The 21,262-nt window shown below is 48.2% G+C and overlaps 1 protein-coding gene across 1 annotated transcript; it reads right to left on the reverse strand.

The window, feature by feature from the left end:
- Positions 1-7,773: 7,773 nt before the first annotated feature.
- Positions 7,774-21,155, reverse strand: TMEM127 (transmembrane protein 127). Its single transcript, XM_012786904.3, has 4 exons — positions 20,991-21,155; positions 20,263-20,580; positions 9,283-9,447; positions 7,774-8,201 (listed from the first exon to the last, which is right to left on the reverse strand). Exons 2-4 carry the CDS (start codon positions 20,504-20,506, stop codon positions 7,894-7,896), a joined length of 717 nt encoding a protein of 238 aa, XP_012642358.1. The 5' UTR covers positions 20,507-20,580; positions 20,991-21,155; the 3' UTR covers positions 7,774-7,893.
- Positions 21,156-21,262: the final 107 nt, after the last annotated feature.

The raw sequence follows: 21,262 nt of genomic DNA on the forward strand, positions 1-21,262 counted from the left end.
TATCTTAAATTCAAATTGACTCCTTTATTTTTTCCAGGTTTTTAAGATTTTCTTTTATATTCCTGAATTTATAAAGCGGCAATTACTATAGCAAGAAGAAACTCCAGTATCCAGCCCAAACTGTTAGGTGGGTTTCTCGATTCATCTTTCAGGTTTTAGATGAAGAGATGCACAGGGCATGGTATGGAGGAAGAGGTGTAGAGCTTCTATACCCTATCTGGGTGCATGACCCTCCAGTAACCTCCCTCCACACGTTCAGCTGTCCAGAGGCTCCTCAGTCCTTTTCAAACTTTAAAAAAATGTTTTCTTTATTTAAAAAAAATATTTTTTTCAGAAATGAGTCTTTTTTTGAGACAGTCTCACTTTGTTGCCCAGTCTAGAGTGAGTGCCATGGCGTCAGCCTAGCTCACAGCAACCTCCAACTCCTGGGCTCAAGCAATTCTCCTGCCTCAGCCTCCCAAGTAGCTGGGACTACAGGCATGCGCCACCATGCCTGGCTAATTTTTTCTATAGATTCTTAGTTGGCCAATTAATTTCTTTCTATTTATAGTAGAGACGGGGGTCTTGCTCTTGCTCAGGTTGGTTTCGAACTCCTGATCTCGAGCAATCCACCCGCCTTGGCCTCCCAGAGTTAGGATTACAGGCGTGAGCTACCTCGCCTGGCCAAGAAATGGGGTCTTCCTATGTTGTCTAGGGTGGTCTTGAATTCCTGGGTTCAAGGGATCCTCCTGCCTCAGCCTCCCAAATAGCTGAGACTTCAGGTGTGAGCCACTCCACCTGGTTCCTCAGTCCTTCTTGATCTACCACAGTGTATATGGAGGGTGGCACCCCCCTCTCTGGAAGTCATAGATCTTCAGGGCTGCCAGGAACTTTAAAGTCACTCAGTTCATTTACATATGAGGAAACTGAGTCATAAAGAGGAGTGTTTTTTTAGGTCACACATCTGAGCAAGTAATTAACCTCCTCACACATGTAATATTGCTATTCCATCCTTTTCTCTGGAGTTGTTTACTTTTTTTAACCTTTTATCCACTTAGAATTCTCACCTAGACATGTTCCAATTTCTCAACATCTTTCTAAAGTAAGTAGGTCCAAGGCTGGGGGAAAAAATTCACTGTAGAGATATTTGTTAAATACTAAGCATGTGTTAAAGAAGGAACCTGTGATAGCTAATTTTATGTGTCAACTTGACCACAGAGTGCCCAGACATTTGGCCAAATATTATTCTGGATATTTCTGTGAGGGTGTTTCTGGATGAGATTAACATTTAAATTGGTGGACTGAGTTAAGCAGGCTCTAAAGTACATGGGCCTCACAACCAGTTATAGGCTTGAGTAGAACAAAAAGGCTGAGTAAGAGGGAACTCGTCCTGCAAGGCTGTCTTTGCGCTGTGACTTCAGCTTTCTTCCTGCCTTTGGACTTGATCTGAAACCTCAGCTCTTCTTGGCTCTCAAGCCTGCCAGCCTTCAGACTTAGAAGTGCACCGTTGGCTCTCCTGGGTCTCCAGCTTGCCGACTCTCCCTGCAGATCTTGGGACTTGTCAGCCTCTATAATTTCATGAACCAATTCCTTATAAGTTTCTTTCTGTATATATATATATATATATATATATATATATATATATATATATATATATTCACATCCTAATGGTTCTGTTTCTCTGGAGAACCCTGAATAATACTGCATTATTTCAAGATCAGCAGAAAATTTAAGAGTTCCAAAGAATTACCTCAAAAATGTACCCGAATAATGGCCAGGCATCAGCCCCATTGCCTTCTTGCCTTCTGTCGTCTGCTGCAGCCTGCTCACTCCCCACCCGTCGGGCTGACATTGGGATGGAGATGTGTGGGTGGCACTGGGCTTGGGTGGGTGGTTACCCAGAACAGCCAGGATGTGTCCAAGCTGTGTCTTCAGGAGTGCCAAACACTACTCAAGCAAAGCGTTGAGCTCAGAGTGGAAAAGAAAAACAGGAAAGTCAGAAGCGAGGTAGGCACTGGAAGGGAGCAGGAAGAAAGGGGCAAGGGTAGGGGAGAAGCAAAAGAAACAATTCCTGAGGCAGGGCCAGTGGAATCCAGGCTGTTTGCCCACTGTTTCAGAGTGGGCGAGCCTGACTTCAAGGCCCAGCTCTGTTCAAAGATAGGACACACAAAACAGGTGTAGAGCTGGTCAGTGGGCTCATGTCTTATCATCACAGTAAGAGAGGGCTGAGGGAAAGGCAACGGGAGGCTCACGCCAGCAAGGACCTCTGATTGGAACAGGCCTTGCCCAGGTGCTCACACCTCCTAACTACTGTCAGTGGTGCCAGTGCCATCTCTGAATCCAAGATGCCACATGAACCGTCCTCATCCTGGGCCATGGGACGAAGCTCCAGGCCCTTAGCCGCAGTTCAGGAAAGGGGTATGACCTAGTTATCTAGTTAAAGAGTTTAATGTGAGCCTGGGACTGCCAGTGGCCATCTTCACCACTTTGAGGGGGACTGCCTGAGCAAACAGAGTAAAGAGACATAGAGAAACCATGTATTCATGTCATTGTTTGAGCCCCTGACCTGGCCAAGTCTTCTGGACTATCCTGAACTTTTCAGTTATGGGAACTAATAACTTCCATTTATTAATAATTAAGATAGTTTGAGTTCTGTGTCTTGAAGCCATTAACGTAAGTGTTCTGGCAGTAACTTTGGTCCCAGGCCCTTGTGAGCTGGGTCTGTCCACAATGGCTTGGCAGTCTCCTCCAGTGGGGATCATCACTGCTCAGAATACCAACTCAGCGTTCCCCAAGGTTGCCATTCCCCTTTCCTGCTTTCACGCCATGGATGACATGGTTCTCTGGTGAAGGCTTACCCATTCTTAAGTCCCAGATTAAGTCTTTCCTTCAGGAAGTCTTGACTAACTGTCTGGTTTCAGCCTTGTCAGATTTCCTCTTTCCTGGCAGCTGGATTGGAAGGCCCTCGAAGGCAAAGATCAGATGGGTTAGTATCTCTGTATCCTCCACAAAGCACATTGTGTTCAGTGTATTTGGTGAATAAATGTTACATAAAAAAAGCATGACCCCCTTGCCTAATGAATTTATAAGGTAAACAAGAAAGACATAGGGCTGCCAATATTATGGAAATTGAGTGTGTTAGCCGGGCAAAGTGGCTCACGCCTATAATCCTAGCACTCTGGGAGGCCGAGGTGGGCGGATTGCTCGAGGTCAGGAGTTTAAAACCAGCCTAAGCAAGAGAGAGACCCCATCTCTACTATAAATAGAAAGAAATTAATTGGGCAACTGATATATATAGAAAAAATTAGCCGGGCATGATGGTGAATGCCTGTAGTCCAGCTACTCGGGAGGCTGAGGCAGGAGGATTGCTTGAGCCCAGGAGTTTGAGGTTGCTGTGAGCTAGGCTGACACCACAGCACTCACTTCTAGCCTGGGCAACAAAGTGAGACTCTGTCTCAAAAAAAAGAAATTGAGTGTGTTGTGTGTGTGTATGCAAATTTCTCACACCCCTCTGTTTGAAGACAAGGAGGCAAACAAGTGAGAAAGAATGAATAAGGGATATCCTCCCCTTATTAAAACAAAACCCATCCACCATTCCAAGGTTATTCCAGAGGGAAAGCCTCCACCAATAGTGGTGGTACTAGATATCTACGTAAGAGACCCCCAGGGGGAAGGCGAAACCAAGGGCTACATGGTCCGCCTCATCACAAAGGGAAGGTCCTTTACAGGGCTAGTTGCCATTTTCTATAGAGACAGAAGTAAGGACTGGAACCTTCCAAACAGGCTGCCTGCAGGCTCTGCACCCTTCAGACCCCATTCTCAGAGACCCAGACAAGATAGAACCACAGTATTCTTTGAAGGTTCTTCATGACCTGACTCCTTAGACACATGGTTAGATGAGGGGCTTCTACTGCTCCTATAACATCTTATGAAGTCCCTCACCACCCATGTGTCGTGTCCCTCTCAGCTGACTGGGTTGGCCAGTCCAACATAAATCCTTCAGCTCTGAGACCAGTAAAATTTTTCCTGAGGAAACTGTCCCCTTCCCCAGCAACAAAGCCAAGCATTTTCCCCAAAGCTTATAGTGAGGAACTGATCTCTTAATTCTCAAACCTGTGTCCCTAATAGTGTCTTCATTTCACGTGGACTCATTCAAAAAGACATTTTCTCTCCTCCATGTACCTCCCAACCCACAAAGCGCTACTCCCTCAAAAACTGCAGAGCAAGAGCAAAGATTGTAGGCTATTTTAAAACAGGGACCATAAAGTTTGTTTCTTTGTGTCTCTCCACAGAGCCTGTGTCCCATTAATATAGTGGTTGAGAGCGTGGACATCTGTGGATGAGATGCCAGAAGATTCTCTAGTTATCTAGTGAAAACTGCCCTCTCCCAGATACACTACCTCTTCCTGTGCCCCAAAGCCCTCTCCTTGTGGCCCTTCACATCCCACAGCTGCTCGTGCATGAGCCTACTTGGCCTGCACGTTGACTCTACCTTCCAACAGCCAGGGGACAGGCGGGCAGAAACCGTGGCTCCTGTCTTCCCTACCCCAGCAGCTGGCGGAGACATTGGACCCTGGGGGCCAACTGTGACTACTCTCTTCCCCTTTTGCCAGGTCCCAGGTCCTTAACACCATGTCCCACCTGTCCCCCACTTCCACACCCTCAGACACTTTCCCTTAACACCAGGCAGACCCTCCTTCTCACCCACACCAGTCATTAAAATAAAGCTGTGTCCCTCCCCTCCCTTCTCAAAATCCTTCCAGGGCTCTCTATGGCTTTCAGTGCCTTAGATGGGCTCCTCTCACCTTTCTAACCTCTGCTGTCACTACACCCTGGCCACCAACGTGCTTTTTGTTCTTACCATTTCCTCAGCAGGAATGCCTCCTTTCAATACCCTCCCATGGCAAGCCTGGCTCAAGCTGCCTCTTCTAGGAAGACTTTGTAATCATTCAGGTCAGAATCAGCCTCCCCCCGGGCACAGCACTTTTCCCGGCTGGCCACTCACTTCACCCTGCCTTTCTGTGCACAAGTCCATCTCCTGAATGAGAGGACTTGGAGACAGAGCCCCCACCCCCACCCCATCACTCTCGTGGTTCCTAACAGTGCTTTTAGCACAACCCAAAAGGCCTTTCATAAATGTCTAAATGACATGAAAATGGAAAGACGTGCCTTCCTCCCAGTGAAAAAAAAAGAACCCCTAAATGGGCTGCTACCCAAAAGGAGCCCTAAACTCTTTTACCATGATACACACTTGGGGCCTGGTGTGTGGGCTGAATGCAGAGAATGTGGCACTGCCCCTGCAGAGCCTTCCTACAGGCCACACGCCCGAACTGTCTCTGCTCCTATGCCTCTCCCAGTGTCATTCCCTATGGTTTCAAAGAAAGTAGTTTCTTCTGCAAGCCCCAATCCAAAGACATCTCTCTTCTGCAGCCAACCAGGGGATGCAGCAAGAAGAGCTCAGGGTTTGAAGATGAGGACTTGAACAGGAGTCACCTATTGTTTCTAGCTATGGGACCTAGAAATTTCCTGCGTGGAAGTTGTCAGGATGAGGAGGCTCTGGAGGTGATAATGCCATGCATGGAGCAGGCACGTGCCAAGTCCCTTCTAACTGTCTCTTAATTACAGCTTCATCAATGTCTCCTGCTTTTCCAAGAGGAAGAGAACAAACCAAATCAGGAAAATTGCAACAGACAAATGACAGGCAGCCATTGGCATTTACATTCTTATTTGTGGTTTCTGGGTTTTTCATTTTGTTTTGCTTTTTAATTTTTTTCCTAGAAAAAAAAACACAACCAGGGGAATTTATATGACAAACTATCAGTGGCAGGATGGCAGGGGAAAAGAGAAAGACCAGAGGCATGGGAAGCTAATAAAAAGTGGGTTCCGAATCACATGGAACAGTCCACAGGGTCATGTCCAGGTCCGAATGAGATGACCAGTCACTTTGGCATGTGTGTTCAGTGCCCGGTCTTCTGGTCTGCCCACTCGGACACTCATGGTCAGAGAGCTAGCCACACCTCAGAAATCTGCCGATGACAAACTCAGGACTTTACAGAAAGACAGACTTAATTCAGCTCCTTGGCTTTGTGCTCAGGTATCATACAGCAGGCAGCCTTTCTTGCCTAAGAGTCTGGAAGGGTGGAAGAGTCACCTTGGGACCCACTTTGGCATCAAAGTAGTGAATTCCAAGCAGCTGCCCCAACTCATGTGCAGACGTGGTCTTCACCATTCATGCTGGCATCTATCCAGACATCCCCAGCCAATCTGGTTAAAGGACAGGGACATGACAGTCCCTTTCTAGCCACAGCTCAACAGTAGTGTCCATTCTCCAGTCTTGCTGGAACTGTCTATCGCTTTAAGGGTGGGAGGAGATTGGAATCCGTCTCCTTTTCAGCTCAGCACTGGATGCCGATTCCAAAGAAGCTAGTAATTTAATGAGGACAGAGCGGCCATCTGGATCTGCATTGAAGATCTTTCAACTTTTGCCCACTTTATGCCCCATATCTCAGGGCAGAAAATTCTGCAAGACCCAGAACAAAAAGGGTAGCCAGAGTGATGGCTGGGCAAGAAAGAGCCAATAGCACACTGTAAGATCAGAGTACATTCAAGAAGGGGAGGGGGCATGCAGTAAGCTGTAGCCCCAATTCACAGTCTAGGGGACATGCGGAGCCTGAAGGATACAGCCAGGCCTGCTACTGTGGTCTGGCACCTCACATGATGGGGCCCCACTGGTTGTGGTTCCTTTTTTTTTTTTTTTTTTTTTTTTTTTTTTCCACTTCTATGGTTCTGGATGGTTGTGGTTCCTATGCAATGAGTTCCTGCCCTGTTGTGGCCCCTGTTCCTGAACTGAGGCCAGGTTTCATCTCAGTGCCGCAGTCCTGAGGAGCACCACGCTGGCCGGCCAGCCAGGCCACAGTCCTCAGCGCCTCTGGGTTCCACAGGAAGGCCCCAGTGAGCCACCGTCATTGGGAGGGAAGAGCAAGGGAAGAGAGGCTGCATTGTGCGGGAGAGACTCGGGGAGGAACTACCATAGGCTTGGAAGGAGCTTTGGCCCAAAATATTGCGGTGCCAAAAGGAATAGAATGTGTTTCTGAAAAACAACAACAGATTTGTCCTTATTTTAAAAAGAGAAATTGTTGCTGCTGCTTGGTTTTTTCTTTTTAAGACAACTCACATTTAAAAGGTGAAGGGGCTGGGGAGATCTAGTCCCCCTCTGATCCTTGACAGGCACCAGGAGGCCTCAGTCTCACACCAGCTTCTGCTCTAGTGGCCTGGGATCCAGCCACACGAAGCAAGGGCAGGGCGGGGAGAGCAACTGCTCTGCTTTTCCCACACCGGTTTCTCCCCACAAACCAGAACACATGTGAAGAGAAGTCCAAAGACTAAAGTGCAGAGAACTCCACGGAGTGGGCAGCCTGGTTTTAGAGCACTCCGAGAAGGCATGAGGGCCAGGAGTTGGGGAGCGGCCAGCCCAGAGCTACAGCTGTGGAACAATCGTTGATCCCTGTGAAGTGAGCCTGCAGGGCATAGTCTCCTTCCCCTTGGACCCCATTGACACTTCTATCTGGGACTGTCTGCTATCAGCAGCCCTCTAAGGAAAAGTCCCAATCCCAAAGATATGGTCCGTGAGGGGAGAAAACTTGTATGACATCCCTGGTTGGTAATGACTAGTGAACGGGAAGGGAACAGAAGGTGGCAGGAGGGGAAACAGTGCATTATATAAAATCAATGAACCTCAGGTTTCGAGAGCAGGGATACATGGACAACCCTAAAGGCAGAGTCTCTCCTGGGAAGTTTTGGTGATGATGGTCAGGATCCTACCAGTGAGGTCTGCTGGGGAAAGGGGCTCCTCTGGGTGTGAGAGGAGCAGCAGAGTCGGGGAGGGCTGCCGAGGAAGAAAGCCCATGGTGGGCACTAGGGCGTGTAAGCCGGGGGCGGCTGGAATTGGTTGATGACCTCATACTCTGCTGGGTAGGGCTCATTCTCCTCCATCTCGGAGAGTAGCTCCAGCGCCTGCTCCTCTTCCTCTGTCGGGTAGTGGCGCAGAAGGTTGGCTGCTGTGGCCAGGATTGAGGCCCCACCGGCTCCTGCCACCAGATAGAAGCTAACAGCAAAGGTGACATAGACCTGGGAGCCATGGTACTTCTTATGTTGCTGTTGCTGGGCCAGGATGAGTTCAGAAGCCCAGTAAGAGAAGCCGATGACGGTAGCACACTGTAGGACTAGGGGACAGAGGACAGCACAGAAGGTGGATTAGCAGGTACCCTGCAGTGAGGATGCTTTAGAAACCAATTACAGCCTGTCTACCCCAAACCCCAGACCCTGCAAGGAGGAGCTCCCTTGGCCAGGGATTCTTGGCCTGGGATCCCATCTAGATCATAGTCTCTCTGTCTTAAGTACTTGCAATTGGGATACTAAAACCACTGGATGTTTTGGGTACTTAAAAGGAATAGATAAGGCCGGGCGTGGTGGCTCACACCTGTAATCCTAGCACTCTGGGAGGCCGAGGCAGGCGGGTTGCTCGAGGTCAAGAGTTCGAAACCAGCCTGAGCAAGAGCGAGACCCCGTCTCTACTATAAATAGAAAGAAATTAATTGGCCAACTAACATATATATAGAAAAACTTAGCCGGGCATGGTGGTGCATGCCTGTAGTCCCAGCTACTTGGGAGGCTGAGGCAGTAGGATTGCCTGAGCCCAGGAGTTTGAGGTTGCTGTGAGCTAGGCTGACGCCACGGCACTCACTCTAGCCTGCGCAACAAAATGAAACTGTCTCAAAAAAAAAAAAAAAGAAATAGATAAGGTCATGCAGTTTGGGAGCTGGAGTTTGCACCACCACAAATCAAACTGACACACCAGCCTGGTCATGAGGGAGGCATGCAGCCACATACAAGCAGGGAAGGCTGGTCTGCAGGGAGGCAGGAAGGTGGCGTGGAGAGAATCCCACCATGAACTACAGGAGACACGGGGAGACAGCCTGGTTTCTTCCTTGCTCATTCCAGGCACTGAGCTTGGCTGGCCTTCAAATGCTACTTTTAGAGAGCCTTGAGATTTCTTGTGGAATTCTAAGAACATTCCTTCTCTACAGCTGAGCTGAGTGCACTTGTGATCTTGCCAAGGGTACATGCAAGTGACTAAAGCAAGGTGCTAACACACCCTAATGCTCTGTGAAAGGCTAGAGCTTTTTACATGAGCACCTGGAACATTGTCTGCTCATAGAAATCCGAGTCCCCACCTGCAACTCCAGACGGTGTGCACCGCCCAGTGGCAGTTCCTCCCCCACTACGAGCAGGCCCTGGGCTTACCAGTTAGGATATGCGCAAAGGCGTAGCGACGGGTGATCTTCAGGGCTGGATGCTTGGGCCCAAAGACATCCAGAAGGAACGCAGAGAGACTACACAGGATGCCAAGGAAGCAGAAGGCAGCGATGACCCGCAGGAGCAGCACTGTCTGGGGATTCATGCAGAAATCTGTGGAGGGAGAACCAAACTTTCAGGGTCCCAAGTAACACCCTGGTGCATGAAGTCCCCACCCAGGAAGGAGCTCAATCCCCCTCCACCACAGTCCGGGGAGCCAGGTGAGTACCAGAGGATCCCGTCTTAGCTCCTGCTCCTAGCTGGTCTGCAAAGGAGCTGGAACAACCTCCACATTAGGAGACAAGAACCCTGGATCACTGCTCCCCTGTACCTCAAGTCCTTCTCTTTCAAACAAGACTAGTCTAAGTGCAGGATTCCACTTTGTTGTACTTGCCATGCTCTTCCATTTTTAAAGATTCTGACAATCTGTCATGTTAACCCATTCTGCTAACAGATGCTTTGGGCTGGCAGGAAAAGCCTGACTTCTAAGCTGAGACAGCCAGAAAGGCTAAGGCCAGAGATCAATTAATGCTGATTCCCCATTTACTCACTCATTCATTCTCTTTTGTTCCAAAAAGTAGTTCAATTTGAAGACATTAAGCTAAGTAAAATAAGCCAAACATACAAAGACAAATATTGTATGATTACTCTCATATAAGATACCTAGAATAGTCAAATCCATAGAGACAGAAAGTAAAGTGGTGGTTGCCAAGGGCTGGGAAAACAATTTTTCCAGGGATGGGGGCACAGAGCTTAGGTGGGGATATGCAGCCTGGTTCCTAACAGGTTGTGGCCTGGAGTTTGGGACCGCAGATTTAATGTGTACAGAGATTCAGTCTGGGATGATGAGAAAGTTCTAGAAATGGACAGCGGTGGTGCTTGTACAACAATGTGAACAAACTTAATGTCATTGAACAGTACATTTAAAAATGGTTAAAATGCTCATTTTTATTTTATCACAATAATTAAATAAAATAAAGAGGAAAAAAGAAGTTGAGGCAATTCAGAGAAGTACATAACTACAAGAATGTATTAAATAAATTAGGAAAGATAGAGCACTGTGCCGTCACATTTATTTTTGCTCCCTCCCTGAACCCTACCAGAAAGAAAGAAAATAATTTTTTTTTTTTTTGAGACAGAGTCTCGCTTGTTGCCCAGGCTAGAGTGAGTGCCGTGGCATCAGCCTAGCTCACAGCAACCTCAAACTCCTGGGCTCAAGCAATCCTGCTGCCTCAGCCTACCGAGTAGCTGGGACTACAGGCATGCGCCACCATGCCCGGCTAATTTTATATATATATTAGTTGGCCAATTAATTTCTTTCTATTTATAGTAGAGACGGCGTCTTGCTCTTGCTCAGGCTGGTTTCGAACTCTTGACCTCGAGCAATCCGCCCGCCTCAGCCTCCCAGAGTGCTAGGATTACAGGTGTGAGCCACCGCACCCGGCTAGAAAATAATTTTTTTAAAAGGCATAAACCCACACAAGAGAAAGGGAGGTGCGAAACAGAATTCTGAAAACTGGGAGGTAAAGGGACTTAGTGCTACCTAGGACGACTGAGCAGACTCAACAGAGCTGAGGGTAAACCAGCAGTGGGAAAAGCTAAGCAGCAACTAGATGTACACCACAAAATCCCCAAAAGGTTAAGAAATTAACAGCACCAAAGGGTGCACATGCTACCAAAATAAGAGAGTAAATCAAAGAAAAGGAAGATGCTAAAACAGGAGACAACATTCAAGGAGTCCCTAGGGTCACGGTAAAGGGAGATTCCTGGATGACAACCATGCACCAGACACACAGAGAAACTTGTATTTCCTTCCAGTACTTTAATATAGTATTTTAAAACAATTTCAATTAGACAACACTGTCAATCTCCTTTGATAGTATGCAAACTGCCATAGCTTCCAGAAGTATACAATAAAGGCTGATCCAAAAAGAAACCAGGCTATGATTAAGTATTCCAAGTCTTAATAAAAGTAGGAAATGGGCCTTCCTCTTCCTCCCCTTTTCTTGCCATTGGCAAGTTCTTCTTTCATTTAGGCCATGAGTTACAAAGTGATTTAGGAAAATCTGGAAAGGGCTCAGGCTATAGACTCCTTTCCTAAAGTTGATCCCAGGCTGTGTAAGGTGGTGATCAACCTCTAGCACACATCCAAACCACTAGGATGCTAAATGAAAGCATGTTCTTAGGCCCCCAGAGAGTCTGAGTGCTAATCCTAACCACTAGACCACTAGGGAGAATACTTTAATTTTTTTATTAGGTTGTTAACTATGAAATGTCCGATTTCCTTAAGTACTAAGTTTGATATATCTGACATTTTACTTTGACACTTCTCGTTTTATTTTTATTGTGAAGGTACATCCTCAGTCTTGCAAATGCACATTTTGGCTTGTGATTATCTTTCAAATTTTTGGGGGGAGGAAATTTTTGTGAAACCATAGATAAGTCAAAAATTCGTGTTATTTTCTAATGAGTTCCATCATGGAACCAATGCAATGCAGACAGCTCAAAACATCAACAAAGTGTTTGGGAAAGATGTAGCTAATGAACACAAAATACATTGATGCTTTGAGAAGTTCTGTTCCGGTGATTTTAATCTTGAAATGAGTCACATGGGCGACCTGAGACCAAGGTGGATAATGATGAGCTGAAAGCTGTAGTGGAAGCAAATCCATTTCAACCTACACATGAATAAGCAGCACGGTTTGATGTTACTATTCCAACAATATTGGACTATTTGAAACAAATGGGCAAGGTAAAGAAGCTGGATAGATGCGTTCTGCGTGAATTAAACGAGCATCAGCAGAGAAATCATCTTGAAGCTTGCCTTTGCTGTCACCACATAAAGGTGAACCATTTCTACGTTGTATTGTTAGGTGTGATGAAAAATGGATTCTTTTTGACAATCACAGCATTCAGCACACTGGTTGGATAAAGAGGAAGTGCCAAAACACAGTCCAAAACCAAATATTCATCACAAAAAGCCAATGGTGTCTGGTGGTCCAGTGCTGGTATTATCTACTACAGCTTCACGAAACCTGGCCAATTAATTACAGTGGATGTCTACTGCAACCAACTGGATAAAATGATGAGGATGCTTGTGATTAAGCAGCCAAGACTGGTCAACAGAGACAGACCAATCCACTTGCAAGACCACATGTCGCAAAAACAATGCTGATCAAACTACAAGAAGCTGGACTTGGAAATTCTCTGTCCTCCTCCATATTCACCAGACCTTGCAACAACTGACTACCACTTCTTGGAGGCTTTGGACCATTTCTTGCAAGGAAAAATATTCAATTCTCAACAAGCTGTGGAAAATGCCTTTGGCAATTTCATTGCCACTCATTCTCCAGGCTTCTTTGCTGCTGGCATAAACAAGCTACTGTTAAGATGGCAAAACTGTGTCCATAGTTAGGCACATACTTTGATTAATTGTACTGCTTCTTGTTTGAGATATAGTAAACTACGCTTTTGATTCGAAATTGGACATTTCATATTTAATGACCTAATTGTTTTAGTGTTTTGGGTTTTTTTGGTAGAGATGAGGTCTGGCTATGTTGCGCAGGCTGGTATCGAACTCCTGGCCTCAACTGATCCTCCCGTCTTAGCCTCTCAAAACTCTGGGATTATAGGCGAGCTACCTAGCCTGGTGAGTCTGAGTTCTAGGTCTGGAGCAGAGCCTAGGAATCTGAATTTTTAACAAGCAGCCCAGGTAACCCCCATGCAGGTGGTCCAAGCCCTACACTTCAAGAAACACTGGTCCCAGACCTCAGAGAAAGGTGGACCAAGGAAGGAAAGTCCAAGAACCTGGGGAAGGGACCCAATCTCAATAAAGCTTATTCAAGCCAGCAAATGCTGGCATCATGGGGTCAGAGGGTGGCCCTGGGCCTTTGTGGCTGAGCATGCATACCCTGTGTCAGGCTCAGAATGCACCAAGCAGATGTTGGCTGGGCCCAGATGGAGGCTCATATGCCCCCATCTGGGCTTTGAGTCACCCACCAAGCCACCCTCAGAGCTATCTGTCATGATCTCTTGTCTGCTGACCATCTGTTTTGGGCCCAAGCATCCAGCCTGAGTTACTGCCTACTGCCAGGAAGGTTGCCTGTGTGTGAGCTCTGCCAGCAACCGAGACCAGCCTTCATTTAATCCAGCCCACATAGCTGTAGCCAGCACACAGGGCCTCACTGAAAGAAAAGCTCTAGGAGACAGAGGCTCCTGGCTTTATTTTGAATATTATTTTATTTTATTTTTTTGAGACAGAGTCTCGCTTTGTTGCCAAGGCTAGAGTGAGTGCCGTGGTATCAGCCAAGCTCACAGCAACTTCAAACTCCTGGGCTCAAGCAATCCTGCTGCCTCAGCCTCCCGAGTAGTTGGGACTACAGGCATGTGCCACCATGCCTGGCTAATTTTTTTTCTATATATATTAGTTAGCCAATGAATTTCTTTCTATTTATACTAGAGCCTGGGTCTTGCTCAGGCTGGTTTCGAACTCCTGACCTTGAGCAATCCACCCACCTCGGCCTCCCAGAGTGCTAGGATTACAGGCGTGAGCCACCACGCCTGACCTTAAATATTGTTAAAAGCTCTCTGAGATGGTTCTTCTTGGGGTCCACATGGCATGTGGCAGTGATGGGTCAGGACGAAAGTGTTTTTCTAGTCCTTCCAAGAATAACCTGGCAGAGGTCACATGCCGCTCTGCAGCAAGCTGTGTCAGATTCCACTTGCATTACTTAATGCAGCCAGGCACTCAGAGTGAAACCAGTAATACGTGGGGGCTTCAAAGAGACTATTCTCTTTCTCTGGATGGCAAACATAAGAATGTTCATTGTATTATCCTTAAAAATGTAAATCCATTATATACACTACTCTATGTTTTATGTTTCATAATACATTTAATAAGGAAGACATGCACATGATAAAAGGTTTCAGAAAGGATATCCCTTCCTTTCCAGATGTCCATCTGCCTCTCCTCAGAGGCAAACATTGTTGGAGGTGACTTGCATACTCCTCCAGGAATGGCCTGCACACACAGATAGGTCAAATGTTATCTCAGTTAATCCTCACTGCCACTGTGGGGGATTCATCACACAGCTCGGATGAGGAATCAGAGCCTCCGGGAGGTAAAGTGACTTCCTTCAGGCCACACACTGCAGAGCTAGATTCCAAATCCGGGTCAGGCTCCCCTGCACTGTGCTGCCTGGAATCACTAAGTGCCAGAGTTAGCCACTTCATGTTTCCCTGGAGACAGTCAATCAAATCCTAAAGCCTTGTATGTGAATGAAGGGTCAAAAGCCAATATGAATGCTGTCAGAGCCATCCTCTGAGCCAGCAGCTGCTGAGCTCCCTAGAAGAATTGCTCGAAGCAAAAAAATCTCACAAAAAAGCAAAAAAGGAAAGTCCAAGAACCTGGGAAGAGGTCTTGCTATTTCATTAAATGATGAAAAGTGCTCATATAAAGAATTATTGGGGCCGGGCGAGGTGGCTCACGCCTGTAATCCTAGCACTCTGGGAGGCCGAGGCGGGCGGATTGCTCAAGGTCAGGAGTTCAAAACCAGCCTGAGCGAGACCCCGTCTCTACCATAAAAATAGAAAGAAATTAATTGGCCAACTAATATATATAATATAAAAATCAGCTGGGCATGGTGGCTCGTGCCTGTAGTCCCAGCTACTCGGGAGGCTGAGGCAGGAGGATTGCTTGAGCCCAGGAGTTTGAGGTTGCTGTGAGCTAGGCTGACGCCACGGCACTCACTCTAGCCTAGGCAAGAAAGTGAGACTCTGTCTCAAAAAAAAAAAAAAAAAAAAAAAAAAAAGAATTATTGGGCAAAACCTGCTTGGTAGGGTATCTAAGCTTCTACAGCACTATAGCCATCAGAGACTAGCTCTTGGAAGTGGTTGGGACACCAGAAAGGCTCTGGACCTGGTGCCAAATCCTATGTCTACTACAGACTACGTGTTACCTTGAGCCAGTCACTTGACTGCCCTAGACCTCTGCCTCTCATCGATCAAATGAAAGCAGTAATGTCCACCCCTCCCACCACACGTAGGCTGGGAGCTGACACCATGCCTGTGAAAGAGCAGCCACCTGTACTGTTACTGTCCCACTAACCAGGGCCACAGTGGCATCACCCTGGCATGTCTATCTCTCTTATGAGACTTCCTTGACCACACTCATCAGCCAATGGGGGCCAAAGGAGCCTACTAAAGCCAGACTAAGGGTCTGCCCCGACAGAGTGATGATGTGGTACAGAGAATTAGCTTTTGGCCCAAAACTCAAACAGGTTTTCTTTCATCGAAACTGCCTTTCTCCACTCCAAAGCTGTGAGCAAACCCTCAGGACGGGTGGGAAAGTCAAATGTGAATTCCCTTTGGCTGATGCTAATGGATATCCTGGGAGCTGGTCCTGTATCGCAGGTGCTCTTTCATCAGAGGGTCTCAGAACACACAGGAAGAACAGGCGTAGTTGTCCCAGACACACTCAGAACCTAGCTCAGGGACTCTCCTGGGGGTCAATATCTCAACATCTTTCTCTCCTCCTTTCCTAGACATTATATGACAGGGAAGGTCACTGGCTCTTTCTTTTTTTTTGAGACAGAGTCTTACTCTGTTGCCTTGACTAGAGTGCCGTGACATCAGTCTAGCTCACAGCAACCTCAAAGTCCTGGGCTGGAACGATCCTCCTGCCTCAGCCTCCCTACTAACTGGGACTACAGGCATGCACCACCATGCTCAGCTAATTTTTTCTATATATTTTCAGTTGGCCAATTAATTTCTATTTTTAGTAGAGACGGGGTCTTGCTCTTGCTCAGGCTGGTTTCGAACTCCTGACCTTGAGCGATCCACCAGCCTCAGCCTCCCAGAGTGCTAGAATTATAGGCATGAGCCACCGCGGCGCCCAGCCCAGACCTGTTTATTTTGGTAAACACTGCTTGACCATGCTCTCTAGTCATCAGGGAAGAAGGCAGCTGCTATGTAATAGGATCCCAAGGAACTGACTTTGCTCAAGGTCACTGGTGAGTCACTGGGCTGGATTTGTGTTAAAGGCCCCAGCTCTTCCTGTCTACCTGCCCATTGCTCTAACCTTTCCTGACCCAAACAGGCTGCAGGAAGGAAGGCTAAAGTGGCTTTTGACCAGCTCCCTGATTCTGTCTCGTCTCCCTCCCTCCTCACTGGAGTTAGAAGCACTTTCCCTAATCCCTCTCTGCATGCATCCATCCACCTGCTCTGCCTCTGCCACTGTGACTCTTCTAACTTCCAGATAGGCCTCTGACAGGGCCCTCTAGTAACTGGCTGGGTCATCTCACAGATACTAATGGTCCTAATAGAGTTGCCTCTGAGGAGGACAGGCCCCGCAGGATTTGGCAATGCCAGCTGCATCAGTCACTACCCCTCAGGTGCATGGGCCCTCCCTGGAAGGCCCGTGATCTTCCAGTGGCTGTTGTCAATTGTGATTCACTTCACTTCTAATCCAAACTTCCTCTTTCTCAAAAGACACTTCTTGGGGCTGTTGCCAGCACTGCCCTTTGCTGGTCACAGTTGGGAGGCAGCAGGGGTCTGGGGCTCCCTCCTCAGAGCCACTAGAGGTCTGAGTATATCTCTGGACACAGGCCCAGGTTGAACAGCTGTGTGAGAAGCAGGCACCCCCTGGTGAGGCTGAGGGGAGAAACCAGGAGGAGACTTTTGGAGCCAGCTGGCATTGGCTAAAGCAGGCGTCCTCAAACTACAGCCCGCGGGCCACATGTGAGTGTTTTTGTCTGTTTTTTTACTTGAAAATAAGATATGTGCAGTGTGCATAGGAATTTGTTTATAGTTTTTTTTAAACTATAGTCCGGCCCTCCAATGGTCTGAGGGACAGTGAACTGGCCCCCTGTTTAAAAAGTTTGAGGACCCCTGGGCTCACGCCTCTGAAGTTCTGTGAATGACAGTGGGAGGGTGAGTAGCTTTGCCTCAGGTTCATCAACTTGAGCCCCAACACTGAGATGACAAGGTTATGGTAAAAAGCACAGCTTAGGCTGATCTTGTGATAAAACTCAACTAAAATAGGGAAGTGATAAGCCTTGAGCAACTCAGATGGGAAAAAAAGGAAACTTGGTGTGCACTGAGGCGTTGTGGCAAGAGTATGGACTTTGGAGTCAATGCCACTTGGATTAGCTGTGTGTTCCTGAGCAAATTACCTAACCTCACTGACTGGAGACCTTTGTGGAGTGGGGCTGATGACAGTACCCACCAAATAAAGATGCTGTCTAGAAGAAACTAAAAGCAGGCATGGAGTGTGCCATACTAACATGTGGCACTCAGGCAGGGGTGAGAAATGGTAAGGGCTCTGAGCCTGGGGCCTGCCCACTCCTCTCACCTGCAGAGAACTGGCAAGGGCTGTTCTCCCTCTGAAAGTATACATATGCACCACATCTGTGCACGATGGCTCTGCTCCCTCCTGAGATGGGGAATAAATACCCTAGGCTTCCAGGGCCTCTGTGAGGCCCTGAGGATCAGCACAGTCACACAAGATACCGTATGTCTGAGGGCCCACTGAGTACTAAAAAAGCAACAGGTACAGGGAGAAGGGACAGGAGACAAAGTCAGTGACCTTCTGATTCGTCACCTTCTTCTGTGGTGCCCTCAACTCTCCCATTGATGGGCACAAAGTATTCCTAGCTTGCAACGGCCAAGGAGATGGCCACAGGTGAGCAGGTAGAAATCATAGATGGGTTAAAATCTCTAAACATGTGAGCCAATATACCAATAAAGGTTAAGGAAACATGCTTTGCCAAAGACCAAATTTGGTCTGAATAATTTCTTAGAAAGGGTACATACATATGTGAACAAAGGAAAACTTGCACCAAAAATTTATTTTTATTTTTAACATGCTTTTGACAAGGATGCACACCAAGTGGAATGATTGTGAGATCATTCCTTATGATAGCTGAAGTAGAACAAAGGATAAAAATCATAAATGAGACAGCACCATTGTATACTGGCATCAAGAAATGTGAGGTAGTCTCAGCTATGCCACCCCCAACTGAGTAGCCTTGAGGAGATCATTTCACTTTTCTGGGCCACAGCTTCCTAGACCTCTGAAATAAGAATGTGGGATCACATAATGGAAGGAGAGATTGCCTTTTCCTGCATTACGTGAATTTTATGAGCCCCTTCCCCACTGCCAGGGATGATCTGCAAAGGGAAGCATTGGGAACTCACTCCCAATGGGTTTGTGGGTGACAGTGAATTCTTGAAACACTAAAACACCACGGGATCAACCTCAAAAGCCTGCATGAAGCAGAGGGAACGTGGCACCTATGCTTCAAAGAAGGCAAGTCTAAGGCAATGTGCTGAGGGGAAAACCATCCTGACTCACTCGAACTTCATGCCCATTGCGCCATCAGTTACGTGCTTAAGAAAAGGCTACATATCACAAGGCCTCCATCACGTGTGTAACTTTGGTTTTAATGAGCCCTTCCAGCAAAGGACATCATCACTGTGCAAGCTAGAAACAAACCAGAAGCCTCCAACCTGTTCCCTACAAAACCATTCTAAAGCCTCTAAAATGCAAGAGAGATGCAATTCAGTAAGGGAACACTCAGAGAAAGAAAGACCTTAGGCCACAAGGATGAGGTTTTTCAGCCTTGACCTGCAGAAGCAGTATATGATCCCATACACAGAGGGGAACTTGGCCCTTTTCACCAAATCCAGTGTGCAAATATCTAACAGGAAGTATTCTGATATGTGGGCAGTAAACATCTGGAATGTGTCACAGCCAGCGAATAGAAAGGGAGGAAATATGAAGACCTTCAGGATGGTTCAAAAGACCTTGGGGGTGATGAACAGTGTTGTTACTAAGGACTGTTTGGGGCCCACTGACTGACCTTTTTTAGGGTAAAAACCAGGTGGTGCAATCCTGCCCTCACACCACAGAGCATTTACCCCACTTCTGGAGACAGAACTGGTGGGGATGAACTATGGGACTCCTTGGAACCCTCCTATAGGCTTTAGCTGTCTACCTGGGTTGGGAAGCATGACAATGAACAAAGCAACCTTACCTCAGTCAGGCACACTTATAATGGTCCAACTGTTTTACTGAGAGTGGCAATGGAACTGATTTCTGATTACCTAAAATGTCATAGACCCCCTTTTTCTCTAATAAAAATACAATTACGGCCGGGCGTGGTGGCTCACGCCTGTAATCCTAGCACTTTGGGAGGCCGAGGCGGGTGGATTGCTTGAGGTCAGGCGTTGGAAACCAGCCTGAGCGAGACCCCGTCTCTACCAAAAATAGAAATAAATTAATTGACCAACTAAAAATATATATACAAAAAATTAGCCGGGCATGGTGGCGCATGCCTGTAGTCCCAGCTACTCGGGAGGCTGAGGCAGTAGGATCGCTGAGCCCCGGAGATTGAGGTTGCTGTGAGCCAGGCTGACGCCACGGCACTCACTCTAGCCTGGGCAACAAAGTGAGACTATGTCTCAAAAAAAAAAAAAAAAAAAAAAGAAGATAAAAAAAAATAATAAAAATACAATTACCATAGAACACTAAACTATCTTTTAAAACTTAGTCATATTAAAAGTTCCTATTCCTCCACTAACCAGTTTACAGCAAAGAAACTTTCTCGTATCCCACAGCTTCCTTAGAAGGGGACAACTAATTGTGACACCTAGCACCTTTATCTTTTCTCAATATACAGCGCCCTTCCTCCGGCAGAATCTTAAAATAGCAGCAGTCTGGATTAGCAGGGCTGTGAGGAGTAGGTGCTTAGCTGAATAACATCAGAATTAATGAGCGGGCCGGACCCCAAACAGAGCCACCTGGTGGGCATGAACACCAGGCAGGATGTTTCCTTCAACCAAGTGCTTGCCCCTAGCTATCTTAGCTTCAGCCCACACCACATTTTGGCCCCCACCGAGACCCAGAGGGGCGGCGCGCAGTGCTCTCACCTTTCAGCAGGTCCGGGTGCACGTACCCCAGCACGTCTGAGACCCCCAGCTCTTGGCGGGAACAGGTGCCTCCGTGGATGTGCAACCAGGCAGGCTCGGCGAGGGCAGTGCACAGCGCCGTGATGGACAGGGCGCCAGGCAGGGCCGAGGCCAGGCTACGCTCTGGCTGCTTGGGCAGAGTGCTGCCTCCCGGGCTTCTCCGTCGGCGCCCGCCGGGCAGCCCTGCGCCTCCAGGGGCGTACATGTCCCGGGCCGCCCGCCGTCGCTCCGCGGTCGCTGCTGGTCGCCGCCGACCTCTGCGGGGCGCGCAGAACCTGCCTGTCCCGGGGAAAAGAGCGATGCTCTGGGCTCGCGGCAGGTGAGGCCAGCGCGGGGCTGTCAGGGCCAACACCGGAGAACAGGGTGGTGGGACGTAGGGCTGAGAGGAAACGGGAGGGCTGCGGCGATGGGGGGCGGGGATGGGGGACTTTGGAATGGGGCTGCAGGACGAGAACACGGAAAGGGCCGCGGGCCAGATGGGGTTTGGACAAATCCGGGTGGGGGCGGAGGTACTGGAGATCGGCTGCTGGTGGCGAAGATACCCGCTTCGGGGTCTCGGCCAGAGGGTGCTGAGGGGCGGAGGACCCGGCTGGGCCGCGGGGATTGGGGACGGGTGATAAGGGACCGGCGCTTTGGGGTGCGACCTGTGCGGAGAAAGGGCACCGCCCACACCGCCCGCCGTTCCTCACCGGTCAGCAGTCCTCAGGGCTGGGATGGCGCCGCTCTGCCCTGTCACGGGCTTCCCAGCTGCCGGGGGCCGAGCGATTCCAGGCCCCAATCCCGCAACGCCCGGACCGACCCGGACCCTATGCACTTCCGGCTTCCTCCTGCTCTGCCTCCGCCTCCGCCTCCGCCTCCCGGGTCCCCGCCTCCTCCCCGTCGCGTCATAGCCTGGGTGGTGCCGCCGGCTCTGCGCAAGGCCTCACGGGACTAATAGTTCAAGGCGGTGCCGCTATACTTT

Source organism: Microcebus murinus, chromosome 3, assembly GCF_040939455.1.
Source record: "Microcebus murinus isolate Inina chromosome 3, M.murinus_Inina_mat1.0, whole genome shotgun sequence".
Classification (NCBI taxonomy): domain Eukaryota; kingdom Metazoa; phylum Chordata; class Mammalia; order Primates; family Cheirogaleidae; genus Microcebus; species Microcebus murinus.